Source organism: Oryctolagus cuniculus, chromosome X (genome assembly GCF_051225735.1).
Source record: "Oryctolagus cuniculus isolate XC-2025 breed Fujian yellow rabbit chromosome X, ASM5122573v1, whole genome shotgun sequence".
Lineage (NCBI taxonomy): Eukaryota > Metazoa > Chordata > Mammalia > Lagomorpha > Leporidae > Oryctolagus > Oryctolagus cuniculus.
In genome coordinates this window covers 26,480,236-26,499,457 of record NC_142888.1, presented here as the reverse complement: position 1 = coordinate 26,499,457, position 19,222 = coordinate 26,480,236, and the positions used below count along the sequence as shown (strand labels likewise).

Below are 19,222 nucleotides of genomic sequence, written 5' to 3'. Positions count from 1 at the left end.
AATATATAATTATCTTTTATTTATAAATAAATAAATCTTAAAATAAAAAAAAAGGCAGAGAGTAGGAGGTGGTGTGGCTTAGCTGGTTAAGCCATAGGTGCCAGTTTGAGACCTGGCTGCTCCAATTCTGATCCAGCTCCCTCCTAACGCGTCTGGTAAAGCAGCAGAGGATAAGCCCAAGAAATTGGATCCCAGCCACCCAAGTGGGAGACCTAGAAGTTGTTCCTGGCTTTGGCTTGGTCCCGCCCGGACCTGTGTGGCCATTCAAGCAATGATGGAAGATTTTTCTCTCTCTAACTTTGCTGTTGAAATAAAATTTTTTTTAAAAAAATTATCTTTTAGGGGCTGGCACTGTAGTACAGTAGGCTAAGCCTCCACCTGTGGTGCTGGTATCCCATATGGGCACCAGTTTGTGTCCCAACTGCTCCTCTTTTGATCCAGCTCTGTTTATGGCCTGGGAAAGCAGTGGAAGATGGCCCAACGAGGGAGATCTGGAGAAATCTCCTGGCTCCTGGCTTCAGATCAGCCCAGCTCTGGCAATTGAGGCCGTTTGGGGAGTAAACCAGCAGATGGAAGACCTTTCTGTCTCTCCCTCTGTCTGTAACTCTGCCTTTCAAATGAATAAATAAAATCTTTTTTAAAAATTATCTTTTATTTGAGAGGCAGAGACAAAAGAGAGAAGGCTCATATCTTCCAGTTCATTCTCCAAATGCCCACATGGTCAGGACTGAGCTAGGCCAAAACCGGGTGCCTGGAATGCAATCTAGGTCACCCATGTGGGAGAGTCAGGCTTCCAGTTATTTGAGTCAACAATGCTGCCTCCTAGGGTCTGCACTGGCAGGATACAGGAGTCAGAAGCTGGAGGCAGGAATCAAACCCAGGCACCCTGATGTATAGCACATAGATGTGTTAACCACTAGGCTAAAATACTTGGTTCCACTACAATCTTTATTTTTTAATTTGATATTATTTTCATCGACTTGAAAGGCAGAGACAGACAGACAGAGATACCTTCCTTCCCACCCATTGGCTCACTCCTCAAAAACACCTACAACAGCCAACGCTGGACCAGGCCAGAAACTCCATGAGCCATATTTATAAATTTTCAATAAAAATGCAATTAGATCTTTTTAAATCAGTGTCCTTTCCTAGTCAATATGAGTATCCATTTTCAAAATTTAAGATTATATTTTAACAATTAATGGCCAGAGTATAATATGAACAAAGAAAATAAAAGAACATTTCATATTTTGTAATTTTTATTGCTAATATAAACAGACCATAATGAGTCTTCTCATATATAAATCTTTGTGATGAACTTTGATTTTTCCTTAAGATAGTATCCTGAAATTTATTTATTTAAGAGGTAGAGTTAAAGACAGTGAAAGGGAGAGACTGAGAGAAAGGTCTTCCATCTGCTGGTTCACTCCCCAAACAGCTGTAACATCTGGAGCTAGGCCAATCCTAAGCCAGGAGCTAGGAGCTTCCCTGGGTCTCCCAGGCAGGTGCAGGGGCCCAAGCTCTTGGGCCATCTTCTGCTTTCCCAGGCCACAGCAGAGAGCTGGATAGGAAGAGGAACAGCCAGGACTAGAACCAGTGCCCATATGGGATGCCAGCACCACAGGCAGAGGATTAACCTACTACACCACAGTGTCGGCCCAGGAAATTTAATTACTAGAGTATTATAAACAATTTCTTAAGGTCACTGACATATATTGCCAAACTCCATTCCAGAATACTTGTACCCGCCCAGCAACCACATCCAAGACTATTTATCCCACAGTGCCTTTGCCAAGGCTGTTTCATTTATCATTAAGTTTTACTACATACCAGAACTTAAAATTCTGTAAGAACTTTAAAAAAAATTAAGTGAAAAATCAAATCAGATTCATTTTATGCTAACGTGTAAAAAGCATGCCTAAAAAGTGAGTCCTAAGTTGGGCGGTGATTACTGCTTTAGTTGCTGCTTCTTGGCCTAACAATGTCAGATCTTATGAAATAATGAAAATTCTAACATAAAAAAGTAGGCAGTAACAAAGTTAAAGAGCAAGGCATTCTAAAGATAAGAACATAATCTCTTTTGTTTCTTGGTTGTTTATAATTACTGTTCATCTAAAATATCAAGAGCTATTAGAAAAACATAATATAGATACATAATATGTAATGTAGATAAATAGTACTACTATCACAAACCCAGGAGCTTTAAAATCTTCAAGTATACCTTGAGAGAAAGAAAGGGAAAGATACTGAAGTTGTTAACTACTGGCTCCTGGTTTAAAAATAGAAATTTTTGGATCCAGCACAAATCCTTGACTATACTTAAAGAAACCTGAATACTGGTTAACAAATTTATGACACAGGAAAGATGTAATTCTGTCCAGGACCTGTGACTATGCACATTTAGTATTTCGTATCTTAAGTGGGAAGTGGAGAAGAGAAGGAAAAACACTGACACGTTTACTGGTATGGGAAGATCTGACTTTTCCCTTTCTCTAAAATGGCAGAGGCAAAGGAGAGAAATAATTACACAGAACAATTTACAACAGCTGAATAATAAGAGCTTCTTATTCCCAAATAGAAGCATTCTTCAATAACATTTTAAAGCCTTAAAACTTACATAGATTCTATATAAACATATATCAACTGTAAGCAGCATGTTTGTGACTCACATACATACATCTCAGCTAATCTACTTGTAAACAGTTTGAGCTGCATGTCAAGTGTTAATGTATGTCTTATCATTGAGTTTAATACTTCCCCATATAAAATTGTAAGAAAGCTGAAATCAATCATCAAACCTTCCACTTCAAAAAACGAAAGCAGAAAATCAAATCGAAAGGTACTAAAAGAACAGAAATAAAAAGGGAAAGCATGTTGAGTAGGGGTAGAGAAATCAAAGCCAATGAGGTTGGCCTTTCAAGGGTTAACACCCTGTCCTGCAGTGCTGGCATCCCATATGGGCGCCAGTTCGAGTCCTGGCTGCTCCACTTCCTATCCAGCTCTCTGCCATGGCCTAGGAAAGCAGTAGAATATGGCCCAAATCCTTAGACCCTTTTAACTGCATGGGGGACCCGGAAAAACTCTAGGCTCTGGATCAGCACAGCTCCAGCCATTGTGGCCATCTGGGGAGTGAACCAAGATGGAAGACCTCTCTGTTTAACTCTGACTTTCAAACAAATAAATCTTAAAAAAAAAAAAAAAATTTTGTATTACTGAGGCCGGCGCTGTGGTGTAGTGGGTAAAGCCGCTGCCCTGCAGTGTTGGCATTCCATATGTGCGCTGGTTCAAGCCCCGGCTGCTCCACTTCCAATCTAGCTCTCTGCTATGGCCTGAGAAGGCAGTAGAAGATGGCCCAAGTCCATGGGGCCCTGCACCCACATGGGAAGACCTGGAGGAAGTTCCTGGTTCCTGGCTCCGGATTGGAGCAGCTCTGGCTGTTGTGGCCAAATGGGGAGTGAACTAGCAGAGGGAAGACCTCTCTTTCTCTCTCTCTCTCTCTCTCTCTGTGCCTCTCTTCTCTAAGTCTGACTTTCAAATAAATAAATCTTTTTTTTTTTTTTTTTTTGACAGGCAGAGTGGACAGTGAGAGAGAGAGACAGAGAGAAAGGTCTTCCTTTGCCGTTGGTCCACCCTCCAATGGCCGCCTTGGCCGGCGCGCTGCGGCCGGCGCACCGCGCTGATCCGATGACAGGAGCCAGGAGCCAGGTGCTTTTCCTGGTCTCCCATGGGGTGCAGGGCCCAAGCACCTGGGCCATCCTCCACTGCACTCCCTGGCCACAGCAGAAGGCTGGCCTGGAAGAGGGGCAACCGGGACAGAATCCGGCACCCCGACCGGGACTAGAACCCGGTGTGCCAGCGCCGCTAGGCGGAGGATTAGCCTAGTGAGCCGCGGCGCCGGCCTCAAATAAATAAATCTTTTAAAAAAATTTTTATTATTGTATATTGGAGAGGGAGCTTGGCTTGGTGGTTAAATTGCTTAGGGTGCTTGTATTCCATATCAGAGTGCCTGGTACAAGTATTGGCTCTCTGCTTCCAATCCAGTTTCCTGATAATCCACATCCTGGCAGGCAGATGATAGCTCAAGTAATTGGGCCCTGCCAACCATATGGGAGACCCAGGTGGACTTCTAGGCTCCTGGCTTCAGCCTGGCCCAGCCCCAGTTGTCGCAAGCACTTAGGGAGTGAACAAATGATGGAAGATCAATTTCTGGCTTTCAAATAAAATGAAAACAAAAGCTTACAAAATTTTACTATAAACTGTCAATTAATGATTGTCTATATTTATGAAATACAATATTATGATTTATGATGGATCCATGCTCATAATCATAGGCTACACTCGAAGATCTAACACTCTCCACCCCAGAACACAGAGTTTAAATACCTAGTTTTAATCATGAGTGACATTACAAGAGATCAGACAAAGATGAGCTTCATATTCAGGCATCATTGTCTATTCTACTTGAGCTTTATTGTTATCATCCAAGACCTATGTTTTTTCAAAATCTAAAATAGGAGCCGGCATTATTACTGTGCTGGAATCTCATATGGGCACAGGTTCAAGGCTCAGCTGCTCCACTTCCAACCCAGCTCCCTAATAATCCACTTGGGAAAGCAGCGGAGGATGGCCCAAGTGCTGGGGCTCCTGCACCTGCACCCACATGGAAGACCCAGAAGAAGCTCCTGGCTATGGATCAGCCCAGCTCCAGCCATGAAGTCACTTGGGGAATAAACCAGCAGGTAGAAGATTTCTGTCTTTTCCTCAAATAAATCTTTCTAAAAAAATTTAAAATAAGTATTGATTACTTCATAAATTATTCAGAACATGCTCCATCATTTAACATCCCATAGTAGACATACCAATGGTAGCTTTCACTAGTATTCCATCTCCTACCTGATTCTGTTGGAGGGGGGGCTGAGACTGTCCATCAGGAGCCTGGCCCTGGTTGTCATTCCCTCCGACTGGAGAGCCACGAGTCGTGGCTGTCATACTCGACACAGGGCAGATCTTTGCAATTTTGTCTGCTTATGTAGTTGTCTTGAGAAAAGAAATTATAGTCCACTTATAGAAGATGAAGTACCAGCATTTGTCAGTCTTAAAAAGCTCCAATTCAAGAATAAACCATCTTGCAGAGACCATTGCATAACCTATAAGTAAATATAAAAAACATGAATTAAAAATTATTAATATTTATTATCACCAGTGAATCTAATAAGAAGGTAACTACATAAAGGGGAAAACACATAAAGTTTCATTAATACTATATTCAATTTAATAAACTGGTAATAGCATACCAGTCAATATACCAAGAAAATGTAGAAGCATAACTTTATTATATGATATTTCAGTTTTCTTCTGAAACAGACTCCAAAGACACTATTGAATGCTGGCCTGGCATTTGATTAAATTATGGAGTATAGAACTGTCTGTCTTCAATTTGCCAAGGCCTTAAATACACAATAAAAATGTGTATGCTCAAGACACAGAGTGATTTTAAAAAAACATTTAGGGGGCAGGGTGGGCTTATAGGGAGTGAAAAGCAGATGGGAGCTGTCTCTCTCTCAAAACAAAACATTTCAGGTAAGACTGTACATCCAACACTTACTGATACTACAGCATTGTTAATGGTTTTAAAACAAGCTTACATATAGTTTTAATAAACACTTTGGGGTGAAACTCCACAAATGCACCCATACAAAATTAAGACTATGTGAAGACAAAGGCCATTTACAAACCAAAACCAAATCAAACTTATTAACAGCTTGATCTTGAACTTCCAGACTTCAGCATTATGTCTAAACAATTTTCTGTTGTTTAAGCAAACCCTACCCTCACCACAAATCCAAGAATTCCAAAAAATCTATTTGGAGAGAATTTTTCATTGGAGAGGGAAAACCATATACCACTACTACAAATACAGCTGAATTTGTCATGTGACCTCAGCTCTCCACTTCTGGCAAGGTTTTGGCCATGAACACTCCTGGAGCCATATCAGGGTTATAAGCCACAACTGTTTAACAATAGGAATACTTGTGCAGCCTGACTAGTCAAAATGTATAGGAGAGTGCCACAAAAGCCTCAGTTCTATATTCATTAGCCCTGTGGGTCTCAGCTTTAGTTGCATTGCAGCAACACCACCTGAGGTGCTCTTAAAAACACCAACATGCAGATAGAGTAAATCATAATATTTGGGAGTGAGGCCCAGACATTAGTATTTTTCAAAAAAAAAAAAAAACAAAAAACAAAAAAAACAAAAAACAAAAAACAAAAAAAAAACCTCCCTTCTGATTGATTCTAATGTGCCACCAGATCAAGACATTCAGCGGATGTCTAGGTATTTGGGCAACCACATCTCCCATTTTTCTCGTAACAGTCCAAGTTTACCTAAAATTTAAATATCGCTTAATACACAGACAAGGTTCTAATTTACTGAGAAATCAAGAGATTTCCTACAATCACCAAAAAGCTTCATTTTGTAAGATTTCTACTCATAACCTGGTCTAAGACATTAACAATAAAATTTATAATGTTCTACATAAAACACACCCAGGCTTCATTTGCTTTAATAATATTAACCACCATACTTAAGTGAGCAAAACGTCCCATCTGTAAAATACCAAGAGGTTTCTGAGTGCTTTGCCAAGACTCTTTCATTTGATTCAGACACCCAGTCTATGCAGTACAGAAGGAGGATATTATTATTCCCATTTTCTGAGTAAAAAACATAAGAACTGCAGGGGCTTGTCCAAGTTATGCAGAGCCAACTCTAATTCAAATCTGACTTTATAACTTTTTCCTCTTCAAGTTCCCTATAATTTTCAATCCAAGCAACATGTGTAAGGGTACTTCAAAGTATGTGGAAATGGAATGAAAAGATAATATCTAATTTTAAAAGTTTTTCACATATTAGGCACTGTTTGAAGCATTTTAACTCAAATATACACAGCAGGAACTATTATCACTCCCCTTTTCTGAAAAGAAAAGGGAGTGAAAGTAAATTACCTGTAACAGTTAGTACTGTGGCAAAACGAGATTCTAAGCTAGACAGTTCACAGCTCTTAACTGCTACACTACCTCACAACCTTGCTAGTAATCGCAGATTACAAGACTAAGATTTCATTTCACTGATCAAATTAGCAAAACAAAAAAATGCTTAAGATTAATAACTGATATTAGCATGGTTAGGCTTAGAACAAAGAAGCAATGGAAATATATGATTAAGCAGTCTCACTTTTGTTTTCCATTCTATACAAAATTTACAAGAATTTTTAGAAGTACACAATTTAAAAGGCCTGGAGAAGCATGCCTATCATTTTGCTTAACCAAATTTTGGGTCTCCTGATCAATTAAATATTTTTTTCCTTGGCACTCAAAACATCAGCTAACCAATTCAACTTCATTCTTCTCTACTTCAAATCTGTTCCTATTTCTTCCCCTTGCCCCCCAACCTGGGGTCACAGAACTCATCATCGTGTATCCTCTCCGATGGATGATACTCTAAATCATTACCATCCCATCAATCTTTCCCTGGGTGCCTTTTATTAGCTTGTTCTTGAATCTCCCCTACTGAAAATCACCAATCTCTGCTCTTTCCTTATTCCAAAAAGTCTTTTTAAAAAAAGTCTCCATCTCTCCCCCTTTCACTTCTCCCACTCTCGAGTCCAATCTATCAAAACTGCTTTAAGCCAAAGTCTTCCTTGAGGTAGACAGATGGGTTTGAAGTGTGTAATTAGTAAAATTAGAGTTTTGTGCAGTAGGGGAAGGATAGGAAAGTCTGGTCCATAGATCAACGCTCTATTAATTAACAAATCAAATGACAGCTTCTCAGTATTCATCATCTTGTTTGCTCCCCTCTCAGTTTTTAGACACAACTGGCTGCCTATTCTACTACACTATCCTACTTTTGTAACCCTAGACTGCAGGTTTTCTTTCCTTTCTACTTTTTCTCAAAGGGGAGAGTTGTAAGTGGCAGATAGTGATATAGGTGATGAATAGTTTTAAACAATGAAAATGAAAACATACATTAGATACAAGTATGAATTCAGACAAAACTTGAGGATATTTGAGCACAGAGCTAACTATTCATAAAAGGGTAGAAGACAGATTTGTTAGTATCAGCTGGAAGTCTTCATATTTAACAAAATAAATACAACCTCCATCCCATATCACCTCTCAGACAGAGTGAGGGAGTTACAGTCTGGGGAATGGGGAGATACAGCAGATTTCCAAGCATGGAACAAGTCAAGGTGGGGTGGGGGGTGAGCTATCAACTTTAAAGTGATATTCTTTACAATTTATAGAGTTTGTGGTATTTTTCTATAAGTTAGAAAAACGGAGGCTACTCTAAGTCACTTGAAACAAGCACAGTAAGAAAGTATACAAGGATAGAATTCAGTCTATCACCTTGTCAACTAAACCAACACCACATCTCTTTAAAAATTCTTTCCAGGAAGCAACCCAAGTGTCTTTCCATTGATGAATGAATAAATAAAATATTGTAGATACACATAATAGGATATTATGGGCCAGCGCTGCGGCTCACTAGGCTAATCCTCCGCCTTGCGGCACCGGCACACCAGGTTCTAGTCCCGGTCAGGGAGCCGGATTCTGTCCCGGTTGCCCCTTTTCCAGGCCAGCTCTCTGCTGTGGCCCGGGAGTGCAGTGGACGATGGCCCAAGTCCTTGGGCCCTGCACCCCATGGGAGACCAGGAAAAGCACCTGGCTCCTGCCTTCGGATCAGCGCAGTGCGCCGGCCGCAGCGCGCCAGCCGTGGCGGCCATTGGAGGGTGAACCAACGGCAAAAGGAAGACCTTTCTCTCTGTCTCTCTCTCTCACACTATCCACTCTGCTTGTCAAAAAAAAAAAAAAAAGGATATTATGTGTATAATGTTACCACACAGATGAACCTTGAGGACATGTTAAGCAACATAAAGTAGACACAAAAGACAAATATTACATGATTCCATTTATATGAGTACCTAGAGTAAGCAGTCAAAATCATAAAGTAGAATGGTGGATGCAAGGCACTGGGAGGAGGGAAAATTGAGTTACTGTTTTTTGTTTGTTTGTTTGTTTCACAGGCAGAGTTAGACAGTGAGAGACAAGACAGAGAGAAAGGTCTTCCTTCCGTTGGTTCACCCCTTAAATGGCTGCTACGGCCAGCACACTGCATTGATCCAAAGCCAGGAGTCAGGTACTTCCTCCTGGTCTCCCATGCGGGTGCAGGGCCCAAGCACTTGGGCCTTCCCAGGACACAGCAGAGAGCTAGACTGGAAGAAGAGCAACCGGGACTAGAACCTGGCACCCAGGCAGAGAATTAACCAAGTGAGCCACGGCACCGGCCCCCTTAAGTTACTGTTTAATAGATAGTTCCAGTCTAAGATGAAAAGGTTCTGGAAATGGATGGTGTTGATGGTTGTACAATGTGAACATACTTAATGTCACCGAACAGCACATTTAAAAATGTTTTATTATGATTAAAGCATTATGTGGGTAACTAGCAGACTATTAATTTAAACAAAGTAACGTTAAGGTACATGGAAAAATTTGTAGTGTGAAATTTCTCTCTCAAACTACAGAACTAAATCACTGTTTCTTATAGGATATTCAATCAGCAGAGCCTCAAACTGCTTGCCATCCCTATTTCGTAAAATCTCACCTTTCTAGCTCTTAGTTTCTTCTACTTCTGTCAAATTCTCTTCATTTCTAGAGTTCCAGCATTATTAGGCAGGTATGCCAGGTATCAACACAGCATACTCTACTATATTCTGCTATTTTTTAACAGTCATCTATTACAACAAAAAAATTTGACACCTTTCCCTCAACATGCTAGGTTGCAAGATAAAACCAAGAAAGAGATATGGAGCAATTAAAAATAATTTCTGCATTCAAACATAACTATTACTCAAAATCCTACCTCTGCCATTTATTATCTGCCTATCTTAAATGTAAGTAACAATCCCACTCATTTTCAGGTCTTTAAAATTGGATGCCTTACCCACAAAAATGCCATGAGAATTATTTTAATAAAAAATGTCTCACAAGTACCAACCACAAAGTAATTCATTTTAAAATGTGATTTTTCCTTCCCTTTCTATAATATACTGTCCAAGATTCTTGTATATTTGATGGATGAATCTGAAAATAATGTTCGCAGAAACACCTTGGAAAGGCACAGGGAGGGAGGGAGAGAGGGAGGGAGGGAAAACTACCACTACTTTTCTTAATCCCATTCAGGCCAAGTTGGGGAAACAGGTGGATCTCACACTGCTTTACTTAATTTCCAGTAGCCATCTCATGGTAATAACAGGGCTTGTTTTCCATGCTACAGATTTAGGCATACTAGCAGGGCTTTAAAAATAACTTAAAACAATTTATTACCAAGTCAAAGCAGCAGTCATCCTACACACAACTGTGCAAATCAATAATTATTAAAGTCACCTAAAATGTGATACAATAACAATCACTTTCTATAGGAACACTCAATAAATCAAAGTGAAATTTTACTGCATGAAGTCTGAATTTTTTCATAAAAAGTACTAGATAAAAAATGCACCTTTAATTTTCTGCAATGTAAAATGTAATGGTAATATTAGACTACCTTTAAGACAAATTTTTTCAATTAGGTTTCTTCCTTTCAAATAGCTATTTTTATTTTATTTTATTTTTTATAATTTATGCCCATTTAATTTCTTCCTTTTTCCACCATTTTTTTTTTTTTATTTATTTGACAGGTAGAGTTACAGACAGGCCGCCAGGGCCAGTGCTGCGCCAATCCGAAGCCAGGAGCCAGGTGCTTTCTCCTGGTCTCCCACATGGGTGCAGGTGCCCAAGTACTTAGCCCATCCTTCACTGCCCTCCTGGGCCACAGCAAAGAGCTGGACTGGAAGAGGGGCAGTCGGGACTAGAACCCGGTGCCCATATGGGATGTCCGCCACAGGTGGAGGATTAACCAAGTGAGCCACAGCATCAGCCCCTCAAATAGCTTTTCTATGTTTAACTGACATTGATAACCTTTGTTTTTCCATTCTTGAAATACGTGACTCACTAAAGAAAAGAGAAATTGTACATGAACTATACATAGCTATCACCAGGCACTAGATCTCCTACCCTAACTTTTTAAACTTTAATTACAACTGTTTTAGCAAACTGTCTATAAATTATTTTGTAATGAATACATCAGCATACAGAGGAAAGAAGGTAGAATTTAAATCATACTGGCTTAAAACTTTTTAAACATAAAATTTAAAAACTTATCTTTATTAAAATCCAATTTTTAAGTCTCTTGCAAGTAAACATTTTTTCAAAAGGACTACCATATTTCAGAGTATTTTTATATTATTTTTCCAAAAATACTTTTTGAATTTCAAAGTGAAGTTTCATTTCTGTGACAGATTCAATATGACTTTAAAGGCAATCAAACAATTCATTGTTGTCTAGAAAGAAAGTATCATATACAACAATAACTTCTGTAACACAACATTAGAAAGGACATTCATAGGGTTTTGCAGACTTGACACACTTCCCTGGACACACAAAGAAATTGCCAAACCCCCAAAACTGCATGAAGCAGGCCACAAAATAAGTATGACAAATATTAGTATGTATAAGCAGTTAATTATTTGCACAATATTTAGACCTAAAGGGTTCTTTGCTTGTTTCCATCTAAGAAAATACATTGAAATGTGAATGAAAATAATTGTTAGTAGAAAAATCTCATTAATTAATCTCATTCCTTACTCTTGACACACCTTATAATCAATTATATTCAGACATTGTGGCCCGCAGTCACTCTGTGGACAGGGAAAAACAGTTTTCAGCATTCATACTATCCAAGGAAACTTTTTCTGTCATGGATTTGTTGGTTCCACTTCATTCAAAAGATCTCTGTGGCTCCTTTCTAGTTCTTCCTTAATTTGCACATAATTCTAAAAAAGTTGTAAGCTCCTGTGTATCAGGCACAATAGTAGGTGCTTTATTTGTAAGATTTAATCATCATACCTATCCTATATATTCATCAGTTCAACTCAACAAACAGAAACTGACAGATTAACTAATTTAGGCTTGTACAACATCAGAGTTAGCATCTCTTAAGACATAAAATGATTTATTTGAAAGGCAGAGTCACAGAGTGAAGAGAGAAAGCGATATATCTTCCATCCACTGATTCACAGCCCAAATGGCCGCAATGGCCAGACCAAAGCCAGGAAGGAACTTCATCCGGGTCTCCCATGTGGATGCAGAGGCCCAAGGACCTGGGCTATCCTCCACTGCTTTTCCAGGCACTTAGCAGGGAGCTGGATAGAAACCAGAGCATCAGGGTTTTGAATCAGCGCCCACATAGGACGCCGGCCTCACAGGGTATAGTTTAACCTGCTACACCACAATGTGAGGTCCCCCAGAGTAACATCCCCAAGACTCCAAAGTCCTTGGCTCTTCTATGAAGTCTCTTTATAGCTCCCAAGACGATGATATTCTCTTTAAATGGAAATGTGGAAGACTTAAGAGGGAGGAAAAGGGAAATAAGGAAAAGGAATCATGGCTACACACTGAAAGTCAAGCACAATCAATTTTTAGCTTATTTTGTTTAACTCTGTCTCTCATCCCCCAATTTCAATACTGCCAAAGCTGGCTGACATATCACAACTTTTAAATAAAATCTTAACAGTCAAAATAAAATCTGAGTGTTTACTTTCTTTTTGGCATTATCCAATGTAAGCTATTTAATCCTCAGAACAACCTGTTATTAGCCCCATGTTGTGAGTAAATACACTGGGGTATAGAATGGTATGTCAAAGTGTGAATCCAGGTAGTACAAGTTCGCATGTCCTACAGTTTTTACCATCACACCATATATTAATAATGCCAAAAAATAATGAGGAAAAGAACCACCACTAATCTCACCATATCCTCACTCCTGACATATGAAGTATTAAAACGTTTTCGATGCAGCAAAGTTTTAAAAAATTGATTTTTTTTTTCACTTAATTCGTACTTTTCCCACATCCTATAGTCTAGGTCATCATTAATGACTACATATTACAGAATTTTCCAAAAACAAAATTAGCTGTATCCTTATACTCAATAATCATGTTATAGGGGGCCAGTGTTGTGGTGTAATAGGTCATTACCTGCCAATGCCTGCATCCCATATGAATACCAGCTGAGTCCCAGCTGCCCCATTTCCAAGCCAGCTCTCTGCTAATGCACCTGGGTAAAGGAAGCTAGCCCAAGTGCTTCAGTCTCTGCCACTCACACGGGAGACCCAATGAAGTTCCACGTTCCTGGTTTTAGTCTGGTCCAGCCTTGGCTATAGCAGGCATTTGGGGAGCGAACCAGCAGATGGAAGCTCTCTTTCTATAATTCTGCCTTTTAAATAAATAAATCTTTAAAAAAATGTTGTTCAATGAGAGTTAACATTAGAGTTTAAAATGAAGTAAGTTATTATTAATAGTTGAGTCCACAGCTGTAAACCTACCAACCCTACTCAATTTTATATGCAGCTTTTGGCTCAGGATAAAGGATTCTCCCTTCACTGGCTCCATCAGCACTACCATTATCAACAGCACAGAACTCATCATTCTTATCACACATCATGATACTATACACAAAGCCAAGTCAAGGCAACTGTATTAAGCACAAACTCTTCCCAAGTAGGATGCTTATAGTTTCACATCCAATAATTCAGAAAATGCAAAGATGCCTAATCTTCGTTAAATTCAAATCTGTGACTTAGGTTAAATATTTGTAGTCTATTTTCAACACCATCCAAACACAGACAAATCACTAATTTTTGTCACTGAATCACTGTGTACACCCATGGCTACTTCCTAGAAGCTATCACAACACAACTGTGTCCTGTATTTGAAATTCTTCATGGCAACAGAAAGTTTTTCATTTTAGAAATGGTTAGTAAGGGGCTGGCACTGTGGCACAGCAGGTAAAGCCGGCATTATAGTGCCAACATCCCATATGGGCACCGGTTAGAGACCCAGCTGTTCCACTTTCCATCCAGCTCTCTGCTATGGCCTGGGAAAGCAGTGGAAGATGGCCCAAGTCTTTGAGCCCCTGCACCCGTGTGGGAGACCTAGAAGAAGCTCCTGGCTCCTTGCTTCAGATCAGTGCAGCTCCGGCTGCTGCATGTTGCAACCATCCAGGGAGTGAACCAGCGGATGGAAGACACCGCCCCCCCCCCTCCGTAACTCTGTCTTTGAATAATCAATCAATTTAAAAAAAAAAAAAAAGGACTCATACACATTTAAAAAAAAAAAGAAATGGTAATTGGCCACTCATTCAAAATTTCATATTTCTTATTCAAATTTCAGAGCTTCTGTCAAGTCATATGTACACAATTAGGGTAGTAGAAGCTTTAGTATGTACATAAAAGTTTCAGTAAACTTTGGGATCCTTTCCAATGCAATCTTAAACATTAATTTTGAACTGGACATAGTCAATTTGAGTAACATACATTAAAAATGACTTCTGGAATAGCAACATCAGAAGCTCTGTGGACTCTCTCCCCAGTGAAACAACCATAACTGGAAGAATTATTTCAAAATGAAAAAACATTTATTGAAGAAAACTTACCATATCTGAGTAAAAGAACAGTCTGTGGCACTTGAGCCAACTGAGGAGGACAGAAGCTCCGTTCACGGTAAGTATAGCCAAGAACAAACTCCCCTGCCCCAGCTCCCGCTGATGTTATCTCCCCCAGAAGAGGAAGACACCCAGCATTTCTCATCACCACCAGTGAGTTACAGAAGCTTGTCTTATTTATTCATATTCATCAATCCAGGTCTTCCAGGTGAGTGGCAGGAACCCAACTAATGATGTCCTCCAAGTATGCTTTAGTTAGAGCCAGGAACTGGACACAGGCACTCTGACATGAGACACATGCATCCCAGACAATGTCTAAACTGCTGGCCAAACACTGGCTCTACTGCAGATAAAAGTGACTAAGAAGTCTGGAACTCTTTTCTTCCATACAGGCCCCGCTTATGAGGAAGAAGCTTAATCCCAGGTATAGCAGGCCAAGAACAGGGCAATCCTACCAGTCCTTACCCCATCTCACTCACAGGGCCAAGGTTACATGAAAGTAGAGAAACTGGAAGTGGATCTCTCAACTGAGCACCCAAGGGGAAAAACAGGCCACCGGCGCTGTGACGTAGCAGGTAAGGCCACTGGCTCGAGACCCAGCTGCTCCACTTCCAATCTAGCTCTCTGCTATGGCCTGGTAAAAGCAGTACAAGATTGCTCAAGTCCTTGGGCCCAAGCACCCACACGGAAGACCTGGAAGAAGCTCCTGGCTCTGGATCAGCACAGCTCCAGCCATTGTGGCCGATTGGGAAGTGAACCAGCAGATGGGAGACCTCTCTCTCTCTGCCTCTCCTCTCTGCGTAACCCTGACTTTCAAATAAATAAATAAATCTTAAAAAAAAAAAAAGCCACAAGAATAAGAAAGCTCTGAAGTTCTCTAGGACTACCAACTAGCGGTTTACCACAGAACACAACATAAAAGGGAACTAAGGAAAACCTCGGTGGGGCTGGCATTGTACATAGTGGGTAGAACTGCCACCTGTGATGCAGGCATCCCATGTGGGTGCCATATCCCATCCTGGCTGCTCCACTTCTGACCCAGCTCCCTGCTAATGGCTTGGGAAAAGGAACAGAGGATGGCCCAAGAGTTTGGGCCCCTGCCACCCATGCAGGAGACATGAATGAAGCTCCTGGCTTCAGCCTGGCCCAGCGCTGGCCACTGCAGCCATCTGGGGAGTGAACTGGTAGATAAAGTTCTCTCTGTATCTCTTTCAAAATGGAAGGGAGGAAGGGAGGAAGACCTCAGACACTGGCCTCAGGGATTATCCTTGAAAAGCATGAAAACTTAATTGAATTAGACTATGGGGCAATTTACATGCCAAAGCACAACCTAAAAGAGCAGGAACTAGCATTGTGATGCAGCAGGTGAAGCAGCCAACTGCAGCATACCACATATAAGTGCCAGGTGAAGTCCTGGCTGCTCTGCATCTCATCCAGCTTCCTGTTAAAGTGCTTCTGAAGTACTTGGGCCTCTGTCACCCACAAGGGAGACTTGGATGACATTCCTGGCTTCAGCCTGGTCCATCCCTGGCTGTTGTGGTCATTTGGTGCCTGAACTAGCAGATTAATGAACTAGCAGATGCAAGATCTCACTGTCTCTGCCTTTTAAATAAATAAATCTTCCAAAAAAAGAAAAAAAAAGAATAACAGCAACCAATCAGAAATTACTAGCAGCATAGTACTAGCAAGTGACACCAACATAAGGAGAGGAGGGAGAGAGGTGTTGGGTGGGGGAGAAGAGGAAAAGGAAAGGGGGATAGCATCTGCACTTAACAGAAAGATTACAGAAACTCACGGTGACAGCCTTGCTAAAAATTCTGTTCTACTAAGATGACAGTGTACACACTAAGACTATGCAGCACCCCTGAGCATGGGGGGGGGGGGGGATAACAGACTTCATTAAAATAGTTCAGCCAATCACAAAGAAGCCCCTGGAATCAAGGGTTGGGTGAGGAATCAGTATCCAGTTATTATATCAGAGATCCAGTTTTAGCCAAAAATTACAAGATGTGCAAAGAAAGAGAACTGTGTAGCCCACATGTGGGGGGGAGGGGGGAACCACTGGCTTTAAGAGGGTCCAGATGTCAGACTTAGCAAAGATGTTGAAATAGCTATCTTTGTATGTTTAAAGGACTAAGGAAAACCATGCTTTAAGAAATAAAGGAAAACATGACAATTTCTAAACAGATTATCAAAGAGATAATAGATACAGAAATTAACAGTACAATAACTAAAGTGAAAATTCACCAAAGTGGTTCAGCAGCAGACAAGCTGTCAGAACAAAGATTCAGCAATCTTGAAGCCAGATTATTAAATAAAGCAATCTGAGTAGCAGAGAAAAATGAAGCACTCAAAGAATGTGTGATGTGATCAAGCACACTAAAATGTTTAATGAGATTCCCAGAAAGAGAAGCAAAAAGTACAGACGTACAGACTGAGAATCATATAATCAAACTGCCAAAAGCCAAATACAAAGAGAATCTTGAAAGCACCAAGAAGCAAATCACATCCTTGCAACAAAAAATCATCAATAAGATCAAAAATTGATTTCTCATTAGAAAACACAGAGGCCAGAAGGCAACACAATGGCATATTTAAAGTGTTGAAGGAAAACTTGCCAAACTTTCTTCAAAAAGGAAGTCAGAAATTAGCTTCCAGCATGACTGCATGAGGAGCTTAGCAGGTAACAGCCCCAGGGAAACAGCACTAATAATTCCAATTATGTAACTATAAAACACACTATGAATGCATATTTCTTGTTCTCTTAATTTAAATGCAATGTAAAGAACAAAGTGTATATAATCCGCTAACAGTCTAGTACATACAGAAATATTTCCCAATAACACCATCAATGAATTAAAAATGGACCAAAGACTTAAATGTAAATAAAAAACCACAGAACTCCTAGAAGAAAACACAGGGGTAAATGTTAATGACCTAGGATTTGGCAGTGCATTCTTTAGATTGTTTCTTTACTTGAAAGAGTTAACAGAGAGAAGGACAGAGAGATCTTCCATCTGCTCACTTACTCCCCAGATGGCTACAATGGCAAGGGCTGGTCCAGGCCAAAGCCAGGAGCCTCATCTGGGTCTCCCACACCAGTGGCAGGGGCCTAAACACTTGGGCCATCTTCTGCTGCTTTTACCCAGGCCATTATCAGGGAGCCAATTGGAAGTGGAGCAACCGGGACATGAACTGGTGTCCATATGGGATGCCAGTGGCTTTACCACTATGCCACAATACAAGCCCCTGGCAGTGTATTCTTTCCCAGCCACTGTCAGAATCTGAGGGAGTGAACCAGCAGACAAGGGCTTTTTTCTCGGAAGAACAAGTAAAACTGTGAGATACCGCTTCACACCTAGTAGGACGACTATAATAAAAAATTAACAAATGTTGACAAGGACAGAGAGAAACTGGATCTCTTGTGTACTGCTGGTAGGAATGTAAAACAGTACAGCTGGGGCTGGAGCTGTGGTAGAGCAGGTAAAGCCGCCACCTCCAGTGCCAGCATCCCATACGGGCACCAGTTCGAGTCCCGGCTGCTCCACTTTCCATCCAACTCTCTGTTATGGCCTGGGAAGGCAGCAGATGGCCCAAGTGCTTGGGCCCCTGCAACCACGTGGGAGACCCAGAAGAAGCTCCTGGTTCCTGGCTTTGAATAGGCACAGCTCCAGCCGTTGCGGCCAATTGGGGAGTGAACCAGAACCTCTCTCTCTCTGCCTCTCCTTTTCTGTGTAACACTGTCTTTCAAATAAATAAATAAATCTTTTTATATAAAAAAAGTACAGCTACCGTGGAAAACAGGATGGCAATTCCTCATAAAGTTAATCAGAATTTACCATATGATCCAGTAGTTCCACTTTCGAATATGTAAACAGAAGAACTGAAAGAAGGGACAGGAACAGGTATTTGTACACTGTATTCAAAAGAGCACAATTCACAATGGTCAAAAGTTAGAAAAACTCGATGTCCACCAACATTTGAATCAGTGGAGGCAGACGCTGTAGCACAACAGGCTAAACTGATATTGAGTGACAGCAGCATCCCAATCCACTTCAGATTAAACTTCCTGCTAATGTACCCTGGGATACAGCAGATGACAGTTCAAGTACTTGGGTCCCTACTCCCATGTAAGCAATTTGGTTGGAGTTCTGGGCTCCTGGCTTCAGTCTGGTCCAGCCATGGCTGTTGTGGGCATCTGGGGAATGAACCAGCAGATGGAAGCTGATGCTCTATGTCAAATAAAGAAATAAAACTAAAACAAAACTACCAGACATAAAAAAAAAAAAAAAAAAGATGAACTGGGGCCGCCATTGTGGCACAGCAGGTAAAGCAGTTGCCTACGATGCCATCATCCCATATGGGTGAGTTCACACCTTGGGTCTTCCACTTCAGATCCAGCTCCCTGTTTCATGGCCTGGGAAAGCAACAAAGGATGGCCCAAGTGCTGGGGCCCCTGTCACTCACATGGAAGACCTGAAAGAAGCTCCCAGCTTCAGCCTGGCCCAGCTCTGGCCATTGCAGCCATCTGGGGAGTGAACCAGCGGATGGAAACTGTTTCTCCATGTTTTTCTGTAACTCTTTCAAATGAATAACATTAATAGTCAAAAAAAAAAATCCTAGAGAC

The 19,222-nt window shown here is 40.8% G+C and overlaps 1 protein-coding gene across 13 annotated transcripts in view; it reads right to left on the bottom strand.

Annotated features, from left to right (window-relative positions):
• USP9X (ubiquitin specific peptidase 9 X-linked) overlaps positions 1–19,222 on the bottom strand; it is a 192,951-nt gene that overhangs the window by 92,196 nt on the left and 81,533 nt on the right. For 10 of the 13 annotated variants that reach the window (XM_070067484.2, XM_089324380.1, XM_051827694.3 and 7 more), the window contains one exon: positions 4,894–5,147. In XM_070067484.2, the coding sequence (XP_069923585.1) occupies positions 4,894–4,989 (96 nt within the window). In that variant the 5' untranslated portion in view covers positions 4,990–5,147. Of the gene's footprint in view, positions 1–4,893; positions 5,148–11,750; positions 14,244–19,222 lie in introns of those variants that run through there. The other 3 variants (XM_070067483.2, XM_070067486.2, XM_089324382.1) reach the window with 1 other exon arrangement.